Source organism: Prionailurus viverrinus, chromosome F1 (genome assembly GCF_022837055.1).
Source record: "Prionailurus viverrinus isolate Anna chromosome F1, UM_Priviv_1.0, whole genome shotgun sequence".
Classification (NCBI taxonomy): Eukaryota; Metazoa; Chordata; class Mammalia; order Carnivora; family Felidae; genus Prionailurus; species Prionailurus viverrinus.
In genome coordinates this window covers 6668636-6688326 of record NC_062577.1, presented here as the reverse complement: position 1 = coordinate 6688326, position 19691 = coordinate 6668636, and the positions used below count along the sequence as shown (strand labels likewise).

General features: G+C 42.1%; 1 protein-coding gene across 4 annotated transcripts in view; it reads right to left on the bottom strand.

Moving 5' to 3' along the window:
* Positions 1-956: 956 nt before the first annotated feature.
* The window catches only part of GREM2 (gremlin 2, DAN family BMP antagonist), a 111602-nt gene continuing 92867 nt past the window's right edge, over positions 957-19691 (bottom strand). For all 4 annotated transcript variants that reach the window (XM_047840959.1, XM_047840962.1, XM_047840960.1 and 1 more), the window contains one exon: positions 957-4388. In XM_047840959.1, coding sequence (XP_047696915.1) covers positions 3881-4388 — 508 coding nt within the window. In that variant the 3' untranslated portion in view covers positions 957-3880. The remainder of the gene's footprint in view (positions 4389-19691) is intronic.

Genomic DNA, 19691 nt, shown 5'->3' with positions numbered 1-19691 from the left:
ATATATATATACACACACATACACATATATATACATATAAATGTATATATATATATTTGATAGATATATCCAATATAATAAGGCTCTAAGAGGTGGAGAAAAAAAGGCAGATCAAGGAGGAAACTTGGGATCTAAGGAATGACATTACAGGGATTTCCCTTGCTTCTGCCCTCCTCCCTTATGTATCCCAGACTAAGTAATAGAGAGACCAACAACCCAGAAATGCCAACAGGTACAACCACCACCACCACAACAGAAACTACTTGTTTTCCCACTTTCCCCTTATAGTAAATGGCATCACTGACTGCTGTGCCTGAGAAGTAGCAGCAGTAGGATTGGGGGAAGAGGCAAGGGTGGGTAGAGGTTAAGAAGGATTTAAATGTGGGGTGCCTGGATGACCTAGTCAGTTAAGCATCCAACTTCAGCTCAGGTCATGATCTTGCAGTTCATGAGTTCAAGCCCTGCGTTGGGCTCTGTGCTGACAGCTCAGAGCCTGGAGCCTGCTTTAGATTGTGTCTCCCTTTCTCCTCCTCCCCGCTTGCACGCTATATCTCTCTTTCTCTCTCTCAAAAATAAATAAACATTTTTTAATTAAAAAAAGAAGGATTCAAATGATAATCCAATGATAAACAAGTTTTAACTGTATTATTTATGATTTTGTCTTCTTGGTTATCGATGATGTAGAGCTAATCATCAGTGGTGTAGATCAATCATCAAAGGAACTTTCTAGGGATACATACATTCTTATGTTGTTCACTCAAGAGCAAAAATTCATTTTCATTGACTTTATAACTTAAAAATCTATCAGCCAACTTCAGAAACAAGTGACTTGAAATATCTTATCCTCATTTAAGTGGAATATTCTGCCCCATTTAATAAACTAAGATAAATTATTTATTAAGTTAAACTTCATTCCTTTGAAATCCATAGAGTAAATCAACCATATGCAATTTTATTATAGTGTTTACTTTTTATTGATAATCGAGTTACGTGAATGTCATATAAGTCAATTGGTTGAAAAACAGAAACACTGTGATATCAAGAAATGTTGAAATGTTTGAAAGGTGATTGTGAAAACGGACAAAACTCAGGACAAATTCTGGCTTGTTGAAGAGACAAATGCGGTACCCTGGTCACTACAAGGAAGATGAACTTCTGTATTTCTTATTCAAAGAACACAATGAGAAGAGCTCAAGAATTCTGTCTTCAGCTGCTGACCAATCTGTAAGAGGCTTGGAAACTCCCCAAGACCAGGACTGAGAGCCATCCCCTTCACCTCTGATCCTTGAATGCCTGATTCTGATTCTCTTTGATGGTGCCAGGCCCCAAAGGGATTGGTTGCGTGATGTAGACTAAGGATTGAATTCACCACGACTGGACAAAAGCACTCTGAACACAGTGCTCCTTCATTGCCCACTGGAACAAGTTCTGAATCCCATCTTTTATGGCACTTCACACCAGGATCACATATAATCCTAGAGTATCTTTATTTGTTCTATAATTTAATAGTACACCTATAAAATAATTACATTATACTTATAGCTTTTCTTCATTTATAAACAGACAAAAAAAAACAATTAAATACAATTTGAGCCATTGTAAGGTAAACTTTGTACATACCCCCAGAAGGAGCTTCACACTGCAGCATATCATATTGCTTCCATTGCTACTCCCACAGTTGGGTTCAAAGAGTGTGTGCTCATGTTTGTATTCCGTGAGTTCATAGCTTAATCCTTCCCCTATCTACTTGGGTTCTGTGTTAATAAAATGACAGGGTTGCCTCTGTGGTCAGCCAGAGACTCCCACCCACCCCTACCCTACTCTACTCCGTTGACCTCAGGTACAGTCATGTGGACTTCCTTCCTTCACAGCGTTTCTGCTGTGGGCCCTGCACGGAGTCTGGCTTGAGGTTTTCCATTAACTGGAAAAATAAATTCGAAAGCTGGACACACTCTCCACTCTTTCCCTCTATCCCAAGGTTCCAGCCTTCAAGGATTTCTGTTGAGTTCTGCCTCCTGAGTTAGGGCTGTGTATAACCATTTCTAAAACCAATGCCCTCTTGTGCAACAGCACATTCTGCTCAGGTCTCATGGAGTTACAGAAGCGATAGAAACGAAACCCGCAGCGTAGAGGCAGGAGATGGATTCACTGTCATGCCACAACCTTGCTCTCCAGGTGAACACCTCCAGATCCCCCATCACGGTCAAAGGTCAGGAAGCCTCAGCTCTCCGAGCAGCTTGTAGAGGGTCTCACAAACCTGGAAATGGGTTTTTCTGAGGGCCTTTGGCAACAGCACTTGAGCCTGAGTGCTCGGGGGAATTACCAATGAAAGGTCTTCAAAGTGTGCTGCTTCCCGCCAATGGCATCTAATTCACATTTACAGATTCCATAAACGTTACTCACAGGGAAGTCTTTGCGGGGCAATCTAGCAAAGGGACTCAAGGTAAGTATAAGTTTTCAGGATGATAAATTATGTCAACTTTCTTATGCCAAGAGTTCACAACATGAAAACCTCAACGATTCATAAAAATGAAAAATGAGTTGGTCATCTTTTTGTTTTTTTCAAAAATTCCATTCTTTGAAAAGGAAGCTTCTGTAGGATAGTTTAACTAGCTTTCCGTTCTATGTATTTTATTTTTTATTTCCTCCTACACCACAAAGTGAATTGACTCCTTATACTTTTAAATATTTCTTTTACCGGGAAATATCTTTTGTTTAGTGTCATGGCAGTAAAATAGTATAACTTCTCACACCACATATGCATATTAAATATCATAGGGCTTTTAAGTTCCCCCTTAATGACTTCCCAGTGAGTCCCCTCCCTACACCCTTCCATCCCGATCCACTTCCTATATTGTGCTGCAATGCTTTAGGACCTTCAGTGAAATATTATTCATTGTCAAATCACAAGGTAAAATCACCTGGCGTCTCCCTGCCCAATCTAAGAATAGGTGCATGACAATGAACTGCTGACTAGGCATTATTTCTGAGTGAAACACCTTGTGGGCCTGACTCAGAATAGTGCTGCAAAGCCAGAGTCCAAACACGTGAAACAATACAAGGATAGGTCTATAGTGCTTTTTAACAGCTCTTTACAATACAGGTCAATTACAAAACCAGCGTTAATATGGAGACCTTTGTGTGTAATAATATTCTAATTGCAGCAATAATAGCATGCACATCAGGGTTCATCTGAGTCCACAGAGGGGGGGGGGGGTGGGGGGGGAAGTGAGGAAGAGGTGGTGGGGGCCGGGGGTAGGGGAGAGTGTGGCCTGCTGAGCAAGGTCCCCAGGGAAGCCCATTTCATGATCCCAGTGGCTCAAGTCGTCTTCTCAGTATTGGGTTTTTAGAAGAACCTCCCTGTGTCCGGACATCGTCCAGAACCGCATCACAGCAGCGCGAGGACAGCCCTCCCTTCCCAAGGGAACCTCTCAGCTGGAGGGCCCTGGCCCAGCGGGAGAGGCGTGAGGGCCGCATCGTTCACTTCCTGGGAAGGGGGAGCTGGAGTGTAGGGTGAGGCCAGGGAAAGACTCGCTTTTCCACATGGTGGAAACATCATTGCCGGATTGGCAGGGCAGCCCGGGAAAGGCCCTCTCCGGCCGCTGACTGGTGGACGGTGGGTTTCCCGCCACGTCCCTCGGGCCTGAAACGCAGCCCGTTTGGGACGCATAGGAGAGGCCCGCGGTCGGTCAGGAACACATCGCAGCGAAGCTCCGCTTGTGGCCCGCGCGTGTGACAAGGGCGCCGTGGGCCCCCGGAAACGTGCTTGCTGCGGAAGGGGCCACCGGGCAGCGCGTGCGTGGGCTCAGAGGACGGCGACGCAGGCGGCGGCGGCCCAGCCAACTGGCGCGCGGGGCGAGCTGCGTCCCGCCGCAGGTGCTCACTGCTTGTCCGAGTCGCTCAGGTTCACCGACATGCACCGACACTGCTTCACCTTCTGGATCTTCTTGAGTCGGAAGGGAGGGTCCAGCCCGGGACATTCGAGCTCCACCAGGACCGAGGTGACGCGCTGGGGCTTGCAGAAGGCGCACGACTGGAAGGACTCCTCCTCCTTGCGGACGTGGCGCGGGATGTAGAAGGAGTTGCACTGGCCGTAGCAGAAGCGGTTGAGGATCGTGCGGCTGCGGCAGCCCTCCTCGCTCACCGTCTGCCGCAGCGGCTGCGTCTTGCACCAGTCACTCTTGAGGTACTTGCGCTCGGTGACCACCAGGGCCTCCTGGCTGGAGGCCAACACCTCCTTGATCTGGTGCTGCCATCTCTCCGAGTGGTTGCTGCTGCCGTCCTTGTAGGGCGAGGGGATGGCGCCCGCCGGCCGGTTCTTCCGGGCCTCCGCCACTTTCACCAGCACGGCCACCAGGCACAAGGACAGGGAGAGCTTCCAGAACATCCTGCAACGAGAGAAGAGTTAGAGGGGGCGTCTGTGGCGGGTGCTGGCGGGCAGCCGGCCTTCGTGGTTTCATGAAGAATTAAAAAGCCAATGTTGTCCAAAATAGCGCAAGCCAGTTTGCTGCAGCGCCGGTAATAGTCAAGAAATGTCACTGCATTTTCACTTAGTACTTGCGCAGTGCCACCCTAGGCGCATCACGCGTCTACCTCATTTGATTCTCAACACAGCGGTGGATCGGAGGTGGCATATATTAGCCCTACTTTGTAATGAAGGCACTTGAGGCCCATAGGCATTGAGTAATTTGCCCAACGTGACACAATGGCTAAGAATGTCCCACGATTTCGAGCCAGGCATCTGCCTCCAGAGCCACCGAAAGTAACCGCCTAGGCATGGATATGATCAAGAAAATTAACAAGAAGTAAAGGAAAGGTGGGTATGGTTCCACAAGTTTCTTAACAATGAGTACTGGTGCGGAGTACTGGTGCGGGGTGGGGCGGGGAGGCGCCCGGGTGGCTCAGTCGGTTAAGCGTCAGTCTTCCTCTCAGGTCATGCTCTCACAGTTCGTGAGTTCAAGCCCCCTTCGGGCTCTATGCTGACAGTTCAGAGCCTGGAGCCTGCTTGGGATCCTGTGTCCCCATCTTTCTGCCCCTCTCCAGCTTGTGCTCTCCCCAAAATAAATAATAAATAAATAAATAAATATTTATTTAATAAATAAATTAAATAAATAAATAAATAAATAATGAGTACTAAACTTAGGAATGGCCACAGGTTAGGAAAAGTAGTATTTACACCTCTGTTAATTGCTATGAATAAAAAAATCACATTTCACATCTGCACGAAGATATCCAAGTTAATTCAAGTGAGTCATGAGTTAGTTTCTTATAGTGGAAACCACTTCCCAGTTGTGAATTAAGAAACGAAGGCTGGGGGCGCCTGGGTGGCGCAGCCGGTTTAAGCGTCCGACTTCAGCCGGGTCACGATCTCGTGGTCCGTGAGTTCGAGCCCCGCGTCGGGCTCTGGGCTGATGGCTCAGAGCCTGGAGCCTGTTTCCGATTCTGTGTCTCCCTCTCTTTCTGCCCCTCCCCCGTTCATGCTTTGTCTCTCTCTGTCCCAAAAATAAATAAACGTTGAAAAAAAAAAAAAAAAAGAAACGAAGGCTGTATTAAAACTGCCTTAGACAAGGCAATAGATTGTATCTTCCGTCTGCGTATTAGGGCCTGGTGACACAAGTGTGCAGGGATGGGAGCTGGAAGAAAACTTCCTTTGAAACATGTTTGGTAGAAAGCAAACTGATGTCTCTGAAGCTTAAGTCACAGTTTCCATTGTAATATTTACATTAATACCCTCAAGGGACAGCAATGCCTCTCAGTAGAGATGATTCTTATATCCCGACACCCGTAGTTCCTTCTTCACCCTTGTCATACTCACATGTGTTCATTGCCTCCCTGGGTATTTTAGCATTTGTAGAACTGCATGAGGCTCTCATCCCTTTAACACGCACACCCTTTTAACATGTACAAAATGGCATGTGGTTATATGTATATAAAAATTGTATAGTTGTAGAGTGTATACTAATTACATAACAGGCATAAACATCATGGCTAAAATTTATAGTAAGTATATTAACTCTCTGAAGTATTATCAACGTCTTAAATATATTTCTGCTAATAATAATAGTTCGTATTTCTTGGTGCTCAAAACCTATCACTCTTCGGGCGCCTAGGTGGCTCAGGTCATGATCTCAGGGTTCGTGAGTTGGAGCCCCGCATTGTGCTTTCCACTGTCAGCACAGAGGACAGCCCACTTCGGTTCCTGTCTCCTTTGCTCTCTACCCCTCCTCTGCTCTTGTGGGCTCTCTCTGCCTCTCCCTCAAAAATAAATAAACATTAAAAAAAAACATTGCTCTTACATTTTCCTTTCATGTATAAGCACATTTAATCGTCAACATTCTACGAAATAGCTATTATTATTTCTCCCATTTTATAGATGAGGAAACTGAGGCATTGAGAGGCTTCACAACTTATCAAGATCACATGGCCAGTATGTGAAGTATTTGAATCCTGGCTCCAGGCATGCTAGCTCTAGGTGAGTATACCTATCTCATTGTTAAAAATAGTGGTGTTAAAATATTCATGCTAAAATATTTCTTTATGTCATTATTAGTAGTCTAAGTGTAAGCCACAAGAGGCTTTTGCAAATCGTCTAGCAGAGAATTCCTTCATTCATCAAGTTTTGTTGAGTATTTATTCTGGAATAAACTTTAATAAGCCTTGTGAATTCCAGCACCTCCCACAGAGACAAAGCTAAAATTCCTCCAGTGTCAGATGAGCCCTGACAAGATCTGCTGTCCCCATCGTTACCTCACGGGCCTCGTCACCTACACTGTCCCCCTTGCTCATTCTGCTCCAGCAACACTCACTCTGTTTCCAGAACATATGTGGCATTTTTCTGCTCTAAAGCCTTATGTTTTCCTTTCTCCCACATATCTGCATGGCCTTCTCCTACGGTCTTCAAGTCTTTGGTCAATTATCGCCTCCCCAGTGAGGCCTTAATAGGTAACTTCACCATAACCCTGACATTCATTGTCTCCTTCATCCCTGCCTTGGTTTTCTCCATGGCACTTAGCATCCTATAGAATTGAATAATCTTACTGATTTTTGCATTGTCTGACTTCCAACTCGATTTAAGGTCCAAGAAGGAAGGACCGCCTATTTTCCATTATTATGTCTTGCATTCAGAACAATGCCTAGTACATTATAGGTACTCAATAAATATGTGCTGAAGGAACCATGAATGCCATGCATTTCATTGCAGTTTATTTTTTTTTAATTTTTTTAACGTTTATTTATTTTTGAGACAGAGAGAGACAGAGCATGAACAGGGGAGGGGCAGAGAGAGAGAGGGAGACACAGAATCGGAAGCAGGCTCCAGGCTCTGAGCCACCAGCCCAGAGCCCGATGCGGGGCTCGAACTCACGGACCGCGAGATCGTGACCTGAGCTGAAGTAGGACGCTTAACCGACTGAGCCACCCAGGCGCCCCTGAGCTTGCAATTTAGAAGTTAGAGAAAGGCATGCAGTTGACAGTGCTATAGTTTTAGAGACACAATGGCATAGGTTTCCATGGTGGTGATCCTGGGACGGAGAACCTCTGAATCACTGGGATGCTTTAGAATGTAGATTCCTCACCTCCACCCCAAAACATTCTGAATCAGTAGAGTTGAGGTGGAGTTTGAGATCTGTATTTAAAAAAAATGCTTTGGGTGATTTCCATTGGCACCAGTGCCCCCAGGGGGTAGGGGCACAAGGAAAGAGCATCAGTTCCTCCTGGAGAGGGAGCAGGGGATGCCCAGGAAGTAACAGGTAAATGGGTGGCTTAAATTCCAAAGAACATTCTTCCAGGCAGTGACACTGACGAGAGTGCAGAGGTAGATAAATGTAATGACAAGAGGCAAGGGAAGTAAAAACATTTAGAGCAGACCGGGGAAAAAGGGAAAGATTTTCTTTTTTTGTAAAAACATCTCGTGCAATGCAATTACTGAAATTATGAGGCCGAATTTTTAAAGGACTTTCCTCATGCCTCCTTAGTTCCAACACGAATTGTCATATTAAAATGGCCATGCTTCTAGCAGACTCATGGCAAGCAATTGAGTATTGGACTCATTCAACTTACACAGCTTATTATATTTGCAGAATGATTTGTGATCTCAGTAGTCTCTTAAAAAGAAAGTATGTTGGTTCCATTTTAATAACTTCCAAAATTATTAACATTCTGAGTAAACACAACCAAAAGTTTGTAAGTCCCGGCCAGGAAAGATTTACAGAGTCACCCCTGGTCCTCCATACCTAGTTCCAGGAGCAGCTTCACATGCATCTCTGATAGGCTAAAAAATGCATGCTTTCACTCAACAGGTCCTAGCTGTTGTCAGGGAGAACAGAACTAAAACATGTTCTGATCAATTTGGGGCAAAACCCCTTCGAGTCACAGTATTCGATGTGATGACTAACAACATGCATTCTTTGAACACTTGGAAACATTTTCAAAACATCTGGCAATCACCCTTAGAAGTTATGCCCCATAAGAACCTAAGAAGAAAAGCAAATCTCCCATTTTCAAGACCAAGAAAAGAGGCTGATGAGAGCTAGGTGACTGGGATCAACCCAAGCTCCTCTCTTTCCTTTCCTCCATCTCATATCTTTTTACTCCTTCACACATAGCAACAGGAAGGTTGTCAAGGATCTGGAATCTCAGTGTCAGGACAGGTAAGTAGGCAAGAGGTATTTGCTGCAGCCGCTGTTAGGCTGTATCCTCTTCACTTCAAGGGCACACTAAAGGCTCTGAGCCAGGTTTTGCTCATGGCCGATACTACAGTGGCCCTTAAGTGTGTGGGGTTCCTCAGGAGAGAACAGGCATGCCTCTTTCTTCAGTTCACTGTTTCACACACACTTGCACACACATGTCGGTGGCCCCACCAGGTCCTGAATTTAGCACTCCAGAGTCCAGCTTTGCCTTGGATCACTTTGCTACTCAGAGAAATGCATACAATTTGCATTTCGTTGTTTGCATCGAACATCTTTCATCTTACCCTCACATCTTGTGTTTGGCTTGTCTCAGAAGAAACTCGTAAATAAATCTTGCTGGTTTTATTAACCATCCTTGTGGCCTGACAAAGTTATAAATTTGCAAGGGGTGCCAGGACCATAAATGTTGATATGCTAAGCAGCGGGGTTGGTCAAAGTAGGCTGTGGGGAGAGAGAGGTAGCAAAAGCACTTTCTTCTTTTTTTTTTTTTTATTTTGACTTTAAAAAAAAATTTTTAACCTTTATTTATTATTGAGAGTCAGAGAGACAGGGGAGGGGCCGAGAGATGGAGACACACAGAATCCGAAGCAGGCTTCAGGCTCCGAGCTGTCAGCACAGAGCCCGACGCTGGGCTCGAACTCACAAACCTCAAGATCATGACCTGAGCCGAAGTTGGACATTTAACCGACTGAGTCACCCAGCCGCCCCAGAAGCACTTTCTTCTTAAGTAACACCCCCCGGGCCTGGCCTTTGTTGATACCAGAACAGGGGCTACACAGACCAGGGTAGTAGGTAGGCAGCTAAAGAATAACTGGCCCCTTCTGTCAACCTTTCCTAGAAGTGTCCAGGGGTTCTACAATAAGAGCTTGAGCAATAATGCTTCCTAATTTCTAGGAAAGGCCGTGGCAGTGCTGAATCCTCCCTGCCAAAAGGTGTATGTAAGTGACCAAAGGCCAAGGGTTCAGTTAAGCTGATTAACTCACTCCCAGAGTGACCTTATTGAGTTTTAGAGGTCGAGTCAAGACAGTACAGAGCTGTGCATTAGTGGAAGGGGGGATGCGGCCCGAACGTTTTCTGTGACCTGAGAATTCTAGGATATCTTTGGAAGGTTGAAGGGGAGCACCCAAGGCTGAATGTCAGCACACACATCTGAGACAAAGTTGCTCCCATGGCCCCAGTGAAAACAGAATCCAAATCAAACAGGAAACTCCAAACAAAACCCCCAACAGGGTTAGCATTTAGAGATTATTTTTGTGAGTTTTACTACTGGCACCTCAACAGCCAAAGGTACTTCATCTCCACATGGATTCTTGGGCTGGGAGGCTGTGCTTGAGCTCTCCAACTAGCGGTGGATATTCCTTGGCTCAGGCCTCCTCCTCCTAGCCTAGATCGCTTGTCTGCTAAAACCACTTGCTTTCAGCAACTGTAATCTGCAGCTCACTATGGCCCGTGGGCCTACCGCAACCTGAGGTCTGTTTCTGTAAACAAGGTCACGTTGAATACACCCATGCCTATTAGCTACATTTTCTTTACGGCTGCTTTTGTGTCACAAAAACAGAGTGAGCAGTGGGGACAGAGATGGTAGAGCCCACCAGTCAAAAATATTTACTGCCTGGCCTTTCACAGAAAAGTTTTGCCAAATCCTGTTCCAAACTTTTTCTCTCCCAATTCAGTCATTGCTTTCTTTTTTATCTTTGTCCTCTTCTGCGAGAAAAGTAGCTCTGAATTTTAAAATTTCTAACTGTGAAATATTTCAAACATAGGGCAAGCTAGAACATATAATAAACTCTCTCTACCCACCACCAAGATTAAAACAATATTAATATTTCCCCTCTTTATTTCGCTATCGCTTTCAATTTCGAAAGAAATAAAGCAATATGGGTGATACTAAAGTGTTGCCCTCCTATCCTTCCACACCCATTGAAAGGACCAGCATCCTAAAGTTGGTTATATCATTCCTAGTAACGCTTTTCCATGGTTACGGGTTATGTTTTGTGTATGAGGTCATGTTTTTGTGCACATGTTTGACCTTCACATATCAAGTATATATATATATATATATATATGTATATATATATATATGTACTTCACATATATATAGCTATACTCTTCTTGAGCAACTTTATTTTATTTTAATTTTTAAAAATTTCTGAGCAACTTTTAAATTCAACAATAGGTGTTTGAGATTTTACACATGTAGACGTTTTTAGGAGGAATCTATTCACCTCCACTGCTGAATCTTAAATACCAGTTTATAAATTCACCTTATTGAAGGACAGTGAGGTTGCTTCTGTTTGGTCACTATGACCAACAATGCTGCACTGAACAGTTTTGTGTATGTTTATTTGTGCCCACCTGTCACAGTTTTTCTAGAGGAGACACCGAGAAGGGGAGATCCTGGGTCATGGGGTATGTACAACTTGAGCTTGACTAAGTTTTGCTAAGTTACTTTTCAAGTGCTTACACCAGTATTCTTTCCCCTGAGTAATATGTGAGTCCCTGCTCCTACACACACTTGCTAACACCTGGTGCTAACGATTTATTTCCTTTTGCCTATCCGAAAAATTTGAAATGATGTCTTATTATTATTTTAAGTTGCATTGTTCCAATTATAAGGGAGTTGATCACTGAGCTCAAATACTGTAGTTGTACACTGAAAGGGAGTGATTGCAACTTATTCTAAGTAAAGGAGGAAAATTAAAATTTTAGGAAAGGAAAAATAAGAAGTAGTAACTATAAATCTTCTTTTTTTGAATTTTTATTTTTTATTATTTTTTATTTTTTTTAACATGAAACTTATTGTCAAATAAATCAAATAAAACTGTCATGAGAAGAATAGGAAGTGGCTTATGATTTCAGAGCAGAATGATCAGGGAAACCCACATGACTCAGAAGTTTGAAGTCCAGGGGCACCGGGGTGGCTTTGTCAGTTAAGCGTCAGACTTTGGCTCAACAGTCCTTGAGTTCGAGTCCTGCATCGGGTTCTGTGCTGATAGCTCAGAGCCTGGAGCCTGCTTCAGATTCTGTGTCTCTCTCCATCTCTGCCCCTCCCCCGCTCACGCTCTGTCTGTCACTTTCTCTCTCTCTCAAAAATAAATAAAGATTAAAAAATCTTAAAAAAAAAAAAAAGAAGTTTCAAATCCAAATGGATTCATTTACTTTTCCAAGTGAGATTGCCTGAATGGAACACTGACTATCATTTTGTTCCAGGAGAAGTTTAATTTCATCTGGAAAAATTAAATTATGTTTTTAAAAAAGGTTTTCAACCAAAGAAGAAATGATACTATCATTACTTACTTTGACTTCTGGATAGCAAGTGTATCATTTAGGAATTTGTGATCAGGGTTCTTAATCTTTGAAAAAATTGTTGGGATGAACTCAGTCTGGGAAATGTAACACTGAGGCAAGATGGCAACAAAGCATTAAGTTAAATAAGAAAACGGATGGGAAAGCTCTTTGAAAGCTGTAAGCTTATCCACACACGGTTGCTTTTCTCTAGAGCAGAGTCACTTGGGGATGGGAGTGAGAACATGGTTTCTGGGCCTGAGGCTGCCCATCTCATGACCTTATGTGACTCACTCCTAAGCTTCTCTGGGTTCTCCCCTGTAAAATGGTGTTAAAGGCACTTGCCACCCCCCATTCCATGTTTCTGTTATGAGGAATGTGGAACTGAGATCCAGTCATAGTCCAAGAACTCTCTGAACGAAAAGGACCATGAGTTTTATTTGAAAGGAAGGAAGAAATTATGAGCAATCTATTAAAGATTTTATAGCCCGTGACATTATTCTCTGCAGCCGTTAAGCAGAACCTTCATCGTCATCATCATCATCATCATCATAGTTATTATTATTATTATTATCATTTTCAGATGAAGATTTTAGGCTGTGGTTCAAGGAATCCGTCATACTTCAGTAATTCTGCACTCCTCAAGCCCTTGTGGGACAGCCTTGTGTGTTCAGGATGAGCTTCTAGAACAACAGGCTTCCACGTCTTCGACAGCAGGGTAAAGATTTTCCATCAGCGTACACATAAAAACAGAGTGGCCTGTCCAAAATGCTTTGAGCAAAATAAAAAGCATGTTGCCCAAGCACCCCATCAACTTTTCTTGTTCACTCTCTAATTCCAGCTACTTTGTTTCACTTGTAGTGTGACAGTGCATAACAGTGGGACATAGCATGTGCCGAAGCCTCACAAAACTGTGTACCCCCGGCTCACTTCCTCTGGAATTCACGACAAGAGTATTTTTATTCTTTCTCTTTAGTCTTTTGATGTGTTTTGCTGATTTTTCTCTCTCTGGCTTCCTCTTAGAGGTTAGTGTTCCCCAGGGATTTTTCCTGCTTTTTTCTTTCCTCACATTCCTACTAAGAATTTCATCTGTGCCGACTTCAGCCACCAGCTGCTATCTGCTTATGATTCCCAGACTCCACCAAATATTCCCTGGATGCTCTGTAGGCACCTCAAATTTTATGTGTTCCAAATCTCATCCTATTTCCTCACTCATCTCTTCGGAAAGTTACTATCTCAGAGGCCAGAGAGATGAGAGTGAGGGCAGGCCCTTGTTGATTTACCGCCTGAGAGCCAGAGGCACGATGCTGTTCAGGTGCTGGAGCCCAGGTTCTTCATGGATGCTTCCACATACCATGGAGCACAGAGTTGATAGGTCTAAGTCAATGAGTAACAAAATGTGAGAAACGACCCCCCTGGGAAAGAGTTTTACTCCCCAATAAAAAGAGACATGCCGGAAGAACTTATTCTGGTCTGGGTTGTGGTGACACAGGATCTGATAACTGGTGCTTCGGCAGCCACCATGAAGATACGGCATGGGATGAATGTCAAACCTTTGCCATGTAAAGCACAAAACGGAAAGCTGCTGGATTCTTGATTATGTTGGAAAGCCACTGAATTAATTATCCCTAGAGCTGCTTATCTGGACTTCAATGTTGTTAGTTAATAAACTCTTTAGTATTTAAATCACTTTTATTTGGGTATGGAGAGTATCCTATCTTCTCCCATATTAAATCCATTAATAAGACCTTATTGTCTTTCTTGCCTCACTGCTAAACCTTGCTGTTACTACCTTGGTCTGGGTGCTCATCTTGGTCTGGGTGCTGAATATTACACCAGTCTCCTCATTGGCCTCCTGCCTTCACACTCACATACACCTTCCAGAATCCTATTAGCATGAACATCCTAACATGCAGATCTGTCTATCCCTTTCAGTTAAACCCTTTTCAGATTTCCCATCATGTGTAAATTCAAAGTCTTTGGCACAGTGTATACAACTTCTGTGATCTCTGTCTCCTCCCGTCTTATCACATTATCCCCTCACAATATGGCCTTATGCTTGAAACACACAAAACTTTGTGTCCTACCACATGCAAGGCTGTTTTCCACCTGCAAACATTTGCACGGTTATTTCTTTTGTTTCTCTGACCACCACTGGGCATTTAAGTTTCATTCAAATGCCACTTCCTTTGTGACACCATCTGTGTTTCCTGTATTCTTCATTTCTGCCACCATCATACCTGTCTCATTACAACCACAGGGCACTGGATGGCTATTTGCTGCACACTTTCCCTCACTAGAGTGTACGTTATTGGAAGATAAGATATTTAATCTTTGTTTCCATACTGACTTGTAGTAGGTCTGCAGAATAGTTTTAAATGCCTGTTTATGTATGAATGAATGAAAGATTGAATGATTTTGTAGGTTTTAGCTACACTGGTATAGATGTGAATGTTTTTATTTTGATTTTTTTTTTTTGGTGTATTTATTTTGAAAAAGAGAGAAAGGGTGGGGGGTGCAGAGAAACAGAGGGGGAGAGAGAATTCCAAGCAGGTTCCAAACTGTCAGCTTAGAGCTCGACGTGGTACTCAGTCTCACCATCCATGGGATCAGGACCTGAGCCCAAATCAAGAGTTGGATGTTCAACCAACTAAGCCACCGACGTGTCCTTATTTTTTAAAAAATGTTTAATGTTTATTCATTTTTTTGAGAGAGAGTGAGACAAATACAAAGAACAAGTTTGGGAGGGGCAGAGAGAGAGGGAGACACAGAATCTGAAGCAGGCTCCAGGCTCTGAGCTGTCAGCATGGAACCTGACGTGGGGCTCAAACTCAAGAACTACAAGATCATTACCTGAGCCGAAGTCAGATGCTTAACCGACTGAGCCACCCAGGTGCCCCTATTTTCAAAAACTATAAAGAAGAACTTGAAACTGGGTTAACTTTTCAGTAGTAATGATCCTTTTTATGCAAGAGTCTAATCATGATGATTTAATGCATATTAGGCTATCAAAATCAGAAGTCAACATAACTTTTTAAAGTAGAATAATTTTTTTACAATCTAATAAACTGTTGCTTACATTTCAGTAGCTATATTTTTTGGGGTCCTTATTCTCTTTTTATTTCAAGCTGTTGCCCACTTTTTTTGTACTTTCTGCCACTGACCTAATGTTTTTGGCATCTCTCATCTTCCAACTGGCAGAAGTACAGTCCTGGGGGTTACAGAAAGTCTTTCCACATTTCCAAGAGGTATGTGTTCAAGGGTGGCTTTGAAGGAAGCAATTTTCAAATTCTCAACCTCCATTTGTTCCTTCTCGTCTCAGAGATCTGCCCTAGAAGTTGTCTTTACACTGAAGGTGTCCGCAATGGGACAGGCAAGTCCGCTGCTTCCTGCCTCTCTCAGTGTCCCTTCCCCCACTTGACAAAAGGAAATGACAGCTTTCATCCATCCTGCTTCTACTGTGTTGTATTGCTTGGGGTATAACAAAGATTCCAGGGTACAAAGTGAAAAGGCAACTCTCAATATTGGTGCTCTCACTAAAAAGTAAAAGTCATTTTCATAGTTCCTTTTCCATGTCAGATTGTTTCCAATAATTTGCTTTAAATCAACCCTGAAGGAAGACCTAAATTGTTGGGTGATCTGTCACCAAAAATAATTTTTTGTTGACGTGATATTTTGCATGTAAATAAGTTTGAAAGGTTTTAAGAAATGGAGACATTGTTATTAGAAAACACATGTCTATTACAACCTTTTCTTGTGAACATATTTCTTTAGCATAAATTGTACACATAATATAACCATACACACACACACACACACACACACACACACTATATGGTAGAAATTTTTCTGCTGATTTGCTGAATCTTGTTTCTTCCTGGCAATAACTAGTATTTATTCATGAAATTATAAATAACAATAGCAAGTCTCCATGTATGGGGCATCTTTTTAACAGAGGTAAATAATTAAAATTTACCTTTTTGTATTTAATAGTTTGTTTACTAATTTGTGACTTATGCTATTTTGATCAAATACTATTCTATACTCTAATGAGTAAACAATCAGCAGGAAATATCTAAATACTTAAAGCTTACAACAAGAGAATTAAAATTTGTATATATACCTTTTGGTCACAGAAAAAGAGGGACAATGTGAAAAGACTTTTAAACATAAAGCATGTTATAACAGGATAAATTCTATGGGGGAAACTAGAAAGACATATGAATTCAAGGAAAAATGATGTAAAATTTCCTTTCAGGAAGTGTGTCTACATGTATTTTTTTAAAATGTGTAATAGTGGGCATAAACTATAGCTGTGGTAATTAGCTATGATAGTATTTACATTCCTCTGGAGACATTAAAAAGTATTGTAACAATCTAATTTTAAAACATCAGTGTTGCAATATTCTTTAAATGATATTCCCTGCAAATTTTAGATGTCAGTTAAAGACTGTGAGAGCTTATATAGATTTAGAACTAAAAATGTTTATAGGCTGGTACACTAAGTATATGATTATATTACTACTTCTAAGCATTAGAATTGTGTTAATGATACTGGGCAAGAAGAATAATTTATTCTTGAATTCTGTGATACACAAAAATTTTATGACCCCAAGTAAATGTTATGAAGAAAGATCTCAGACTTTGTTTCTCTTCTATTCACACGCTCAGTCTCTTGAATTCTGCAGCCTCTCTTTTCTGATGGTTTTTCAAAACACTCTGTTGGCTAGTGGGTCCACAGAGGACTGGAAAGCCCCGTATTAAGTAATTTCATGGAAACAAGAAGTCTGGTTCAGTTGCTGTTAAATCTTATGCACCTTGCCTTTTTCATGTTAGCTCCTGTTGACAACTGATAGTGAATTCGGACCAATGAAAGGGTAAATTTAAGGCTTTTGATCGAAGAAAACAAACATAACCAAGACAACCAAAAGACTTATGCCAATGGATGTGGAATCATGGGAAAAGTAAAAAAAAAAAAGTATGAAAAACTTATTTAAAAAAAATTTTTTTTTCAACGTTTATTTATTTTTGGGACAGAGAGAGACAGAGCATGAACGGGGGAGTGGCAGAGAGAGAGGGAGACACAGAATCGGAAACAGGCTCCAGGCTCTGAGCCATCAGCCCAGAGCCCGACGCGGGGCTCGAACTCACGGACCGCGAGATCGTGACCTGGCTGAAGTCGGACGCTTAACCGACTGCGCCACCCAGGCGCCCCTGAAAAACTTATTTAAGATGAATACTAATACGCAAAACCATCTCTATACACCTATAATAGGCAATACTTTTACTAATGCTATAAACATTAATTGGTTTGTTCATTCGTTGAACATTATGCATGTTCTATGCCCTTTCCTAGGGGCTGGGATATAAAGATGAATAAGATATCAATTTCATGATAGAAATGAGATAAATAAAGATAAAGTCACATTGACTCTGGAAGTAGGAGACTAGTTAGTGAGCTGTTGGAGTAATCCATGAAAGAAACCAAGTGGGACAGAACGAAGGGGCAATGAAGTTAGAAGAGAAGGAAACATTTCAGATATTTGAACTTTAACATGTTGTCGTAATTGAATGGACGTGTGGATGAGGAAGATTGGGAAACCCAGGTATCTGCCTCAGCCAACAGGAAGACGATGAAAGGCTGCCTTTCTCATGACAGAGAATAGGAGAGGAAGAGCTGGCTGGCAATGATAAAGGAGTCTCCATGGCTCAAAAGAGCAATCTGGTAGATGGGCCTCACAGTGTAGATCTGAAGTGATATCATTATGTGGGGGTAATAAGATCACTCAGGGGTAGAGCAAGACGTGAAGTGGGCTGCAGGTGGAACTCTGGGATATAAGCTTTTCCAGACACTGAGGAGAGGAAACCTACAAAGGAGGCAGAGGAAGGGTAGAGCTAGGCTTTAAGAAGTCAGATGAGAGAAGATCGAGAAGTGTTCACTGGATTGATGTTTCATCAGTCTTGGCTGGAGAAGTGTTAGAGAGTTGACAGGGTGGGAGCAAGATTGCAGTGAGGATAATAGGTAATAGATTCTGGTTTCTGTACATTGAAATGTTGTTGGTAAGCAGGAATTCATCTAACCGTCCAAATATTTAACAGTGTACTCCAAATGGAGTAAAAGGACCAACTGGGAAAGACAGAAATTACTTTCTGAACCACATCAGCAACCCAACCAATATCACCTGAAAAGCTGAACAAAATGAGGCAAGTGCCAAGCTGATGCCTGTGATTGAGGTTCCTGGTACTTTTCCTAAGGTTTCCTTGATGTTCAGATAATCTTCTCCCCAAACACCTAAGCTGCTAGTCCTCTTCAATGGAAGACTCCATCAGAATATATATCAAGTCTGTTTTGATCACTACCATATCCCTGGAACTTAGCATGGGTCCTGGCATATAGAAAATGACCAATAAATATTTATTGACTAAATGAACAAATAGGTAATATTTTAGAGAAATTACAGATGTCATAATTGCTAATATTCAAACAGCCATAATACAACTGATATTTGAGAAAGAAGAAAGCCTGAGAGATTAGGAATCAGTCCTTTGCCTTTTATTTAGGAAATAAAGTAACTTTAAGTGTACCATTCAGGCAGCTAATATTTACTGAGTGCACATGTGCTCATGATATGTTTGGTGTCCATTCTGCTTTTTATAACTCTCTGTTTAGATCTTTTCTTGGATCACCCTAATTATAAATAATGTAAATAAAAAGACTCCTACCGAACTTTTGAAGTAATTCTAGAGAATGTTTCTTGTTAACGTCAAATAAAGCCAGTTATACCTTACGTCAAGCTTATCGAATATTTTCTAGTGTATTGTTTCCAAACACAAGTATTGGCACATATTTCTATAGAGCAAGTTCTATTGACAATATCTACTATCTGCATTCAATACAGATTCAACATAGGACTCTTTTTCTTTAATAAGTGGTCCTCAAACTTCACTATAAATGAGACACACCTGGGAACTCGTTAAAAATGCAGATCCCAGGACCTCATACTGCAGGAGTTCTGATTCTCAAGATTTGGGCTGGAATCTGAGAAATAGCATTTGTAATAAGCACTCCATATTCTGAAAAACACAGCCTAAGTTATTTGTCTAAGATATAATTATCTAGGTTCTGGTCCATTGCCCAGGGCAAAGTTCATTAATTATATCTTCATTAATAAGGACTAGAGACTAATCCAGTGATATGGAGCAATCAGTGTTAACGTTAATTGAAATTCAGATCTAACATCTCTTCGTTCTGTGAGCAATTTCCCTATGTTTAGAGGATTTCTTTAATGGTTTGTGACAGGAAGATGTGAGGGAGATGATTTGCTAGTAATTGTGCTGTATGTTTCCATTTAGGATGCCTTTCTCTCACGCCTGTGTACTGTGGCCTCTGCAGCTCCATGGATCTTAATGTTGGGAGAAATCCCTGCATGGGGCCCAGGTGAGAGGGTCTGGACCAGGGACCCGGCCAGTGCAATTCAGATGTAGTGGATGTTGGCTTTCACATGCATGCAGAGGCCTGCAAAGGAACCAACTCCAGAGATTGGAGGTTTCCAGAGGCTGGAAGTGGCATGGGGAATGGGGGACTATTAATTCATGGGAAAAAGATTTCTTTTCGGGGTAGTGAAAATGTTTTGAAACTAGATTGAGCTTGTGGTTGCACAACTTTGTGAATGTACTAAAATGTCATCGACTTGTGCATTTTAAAATGGTTAATTTTAT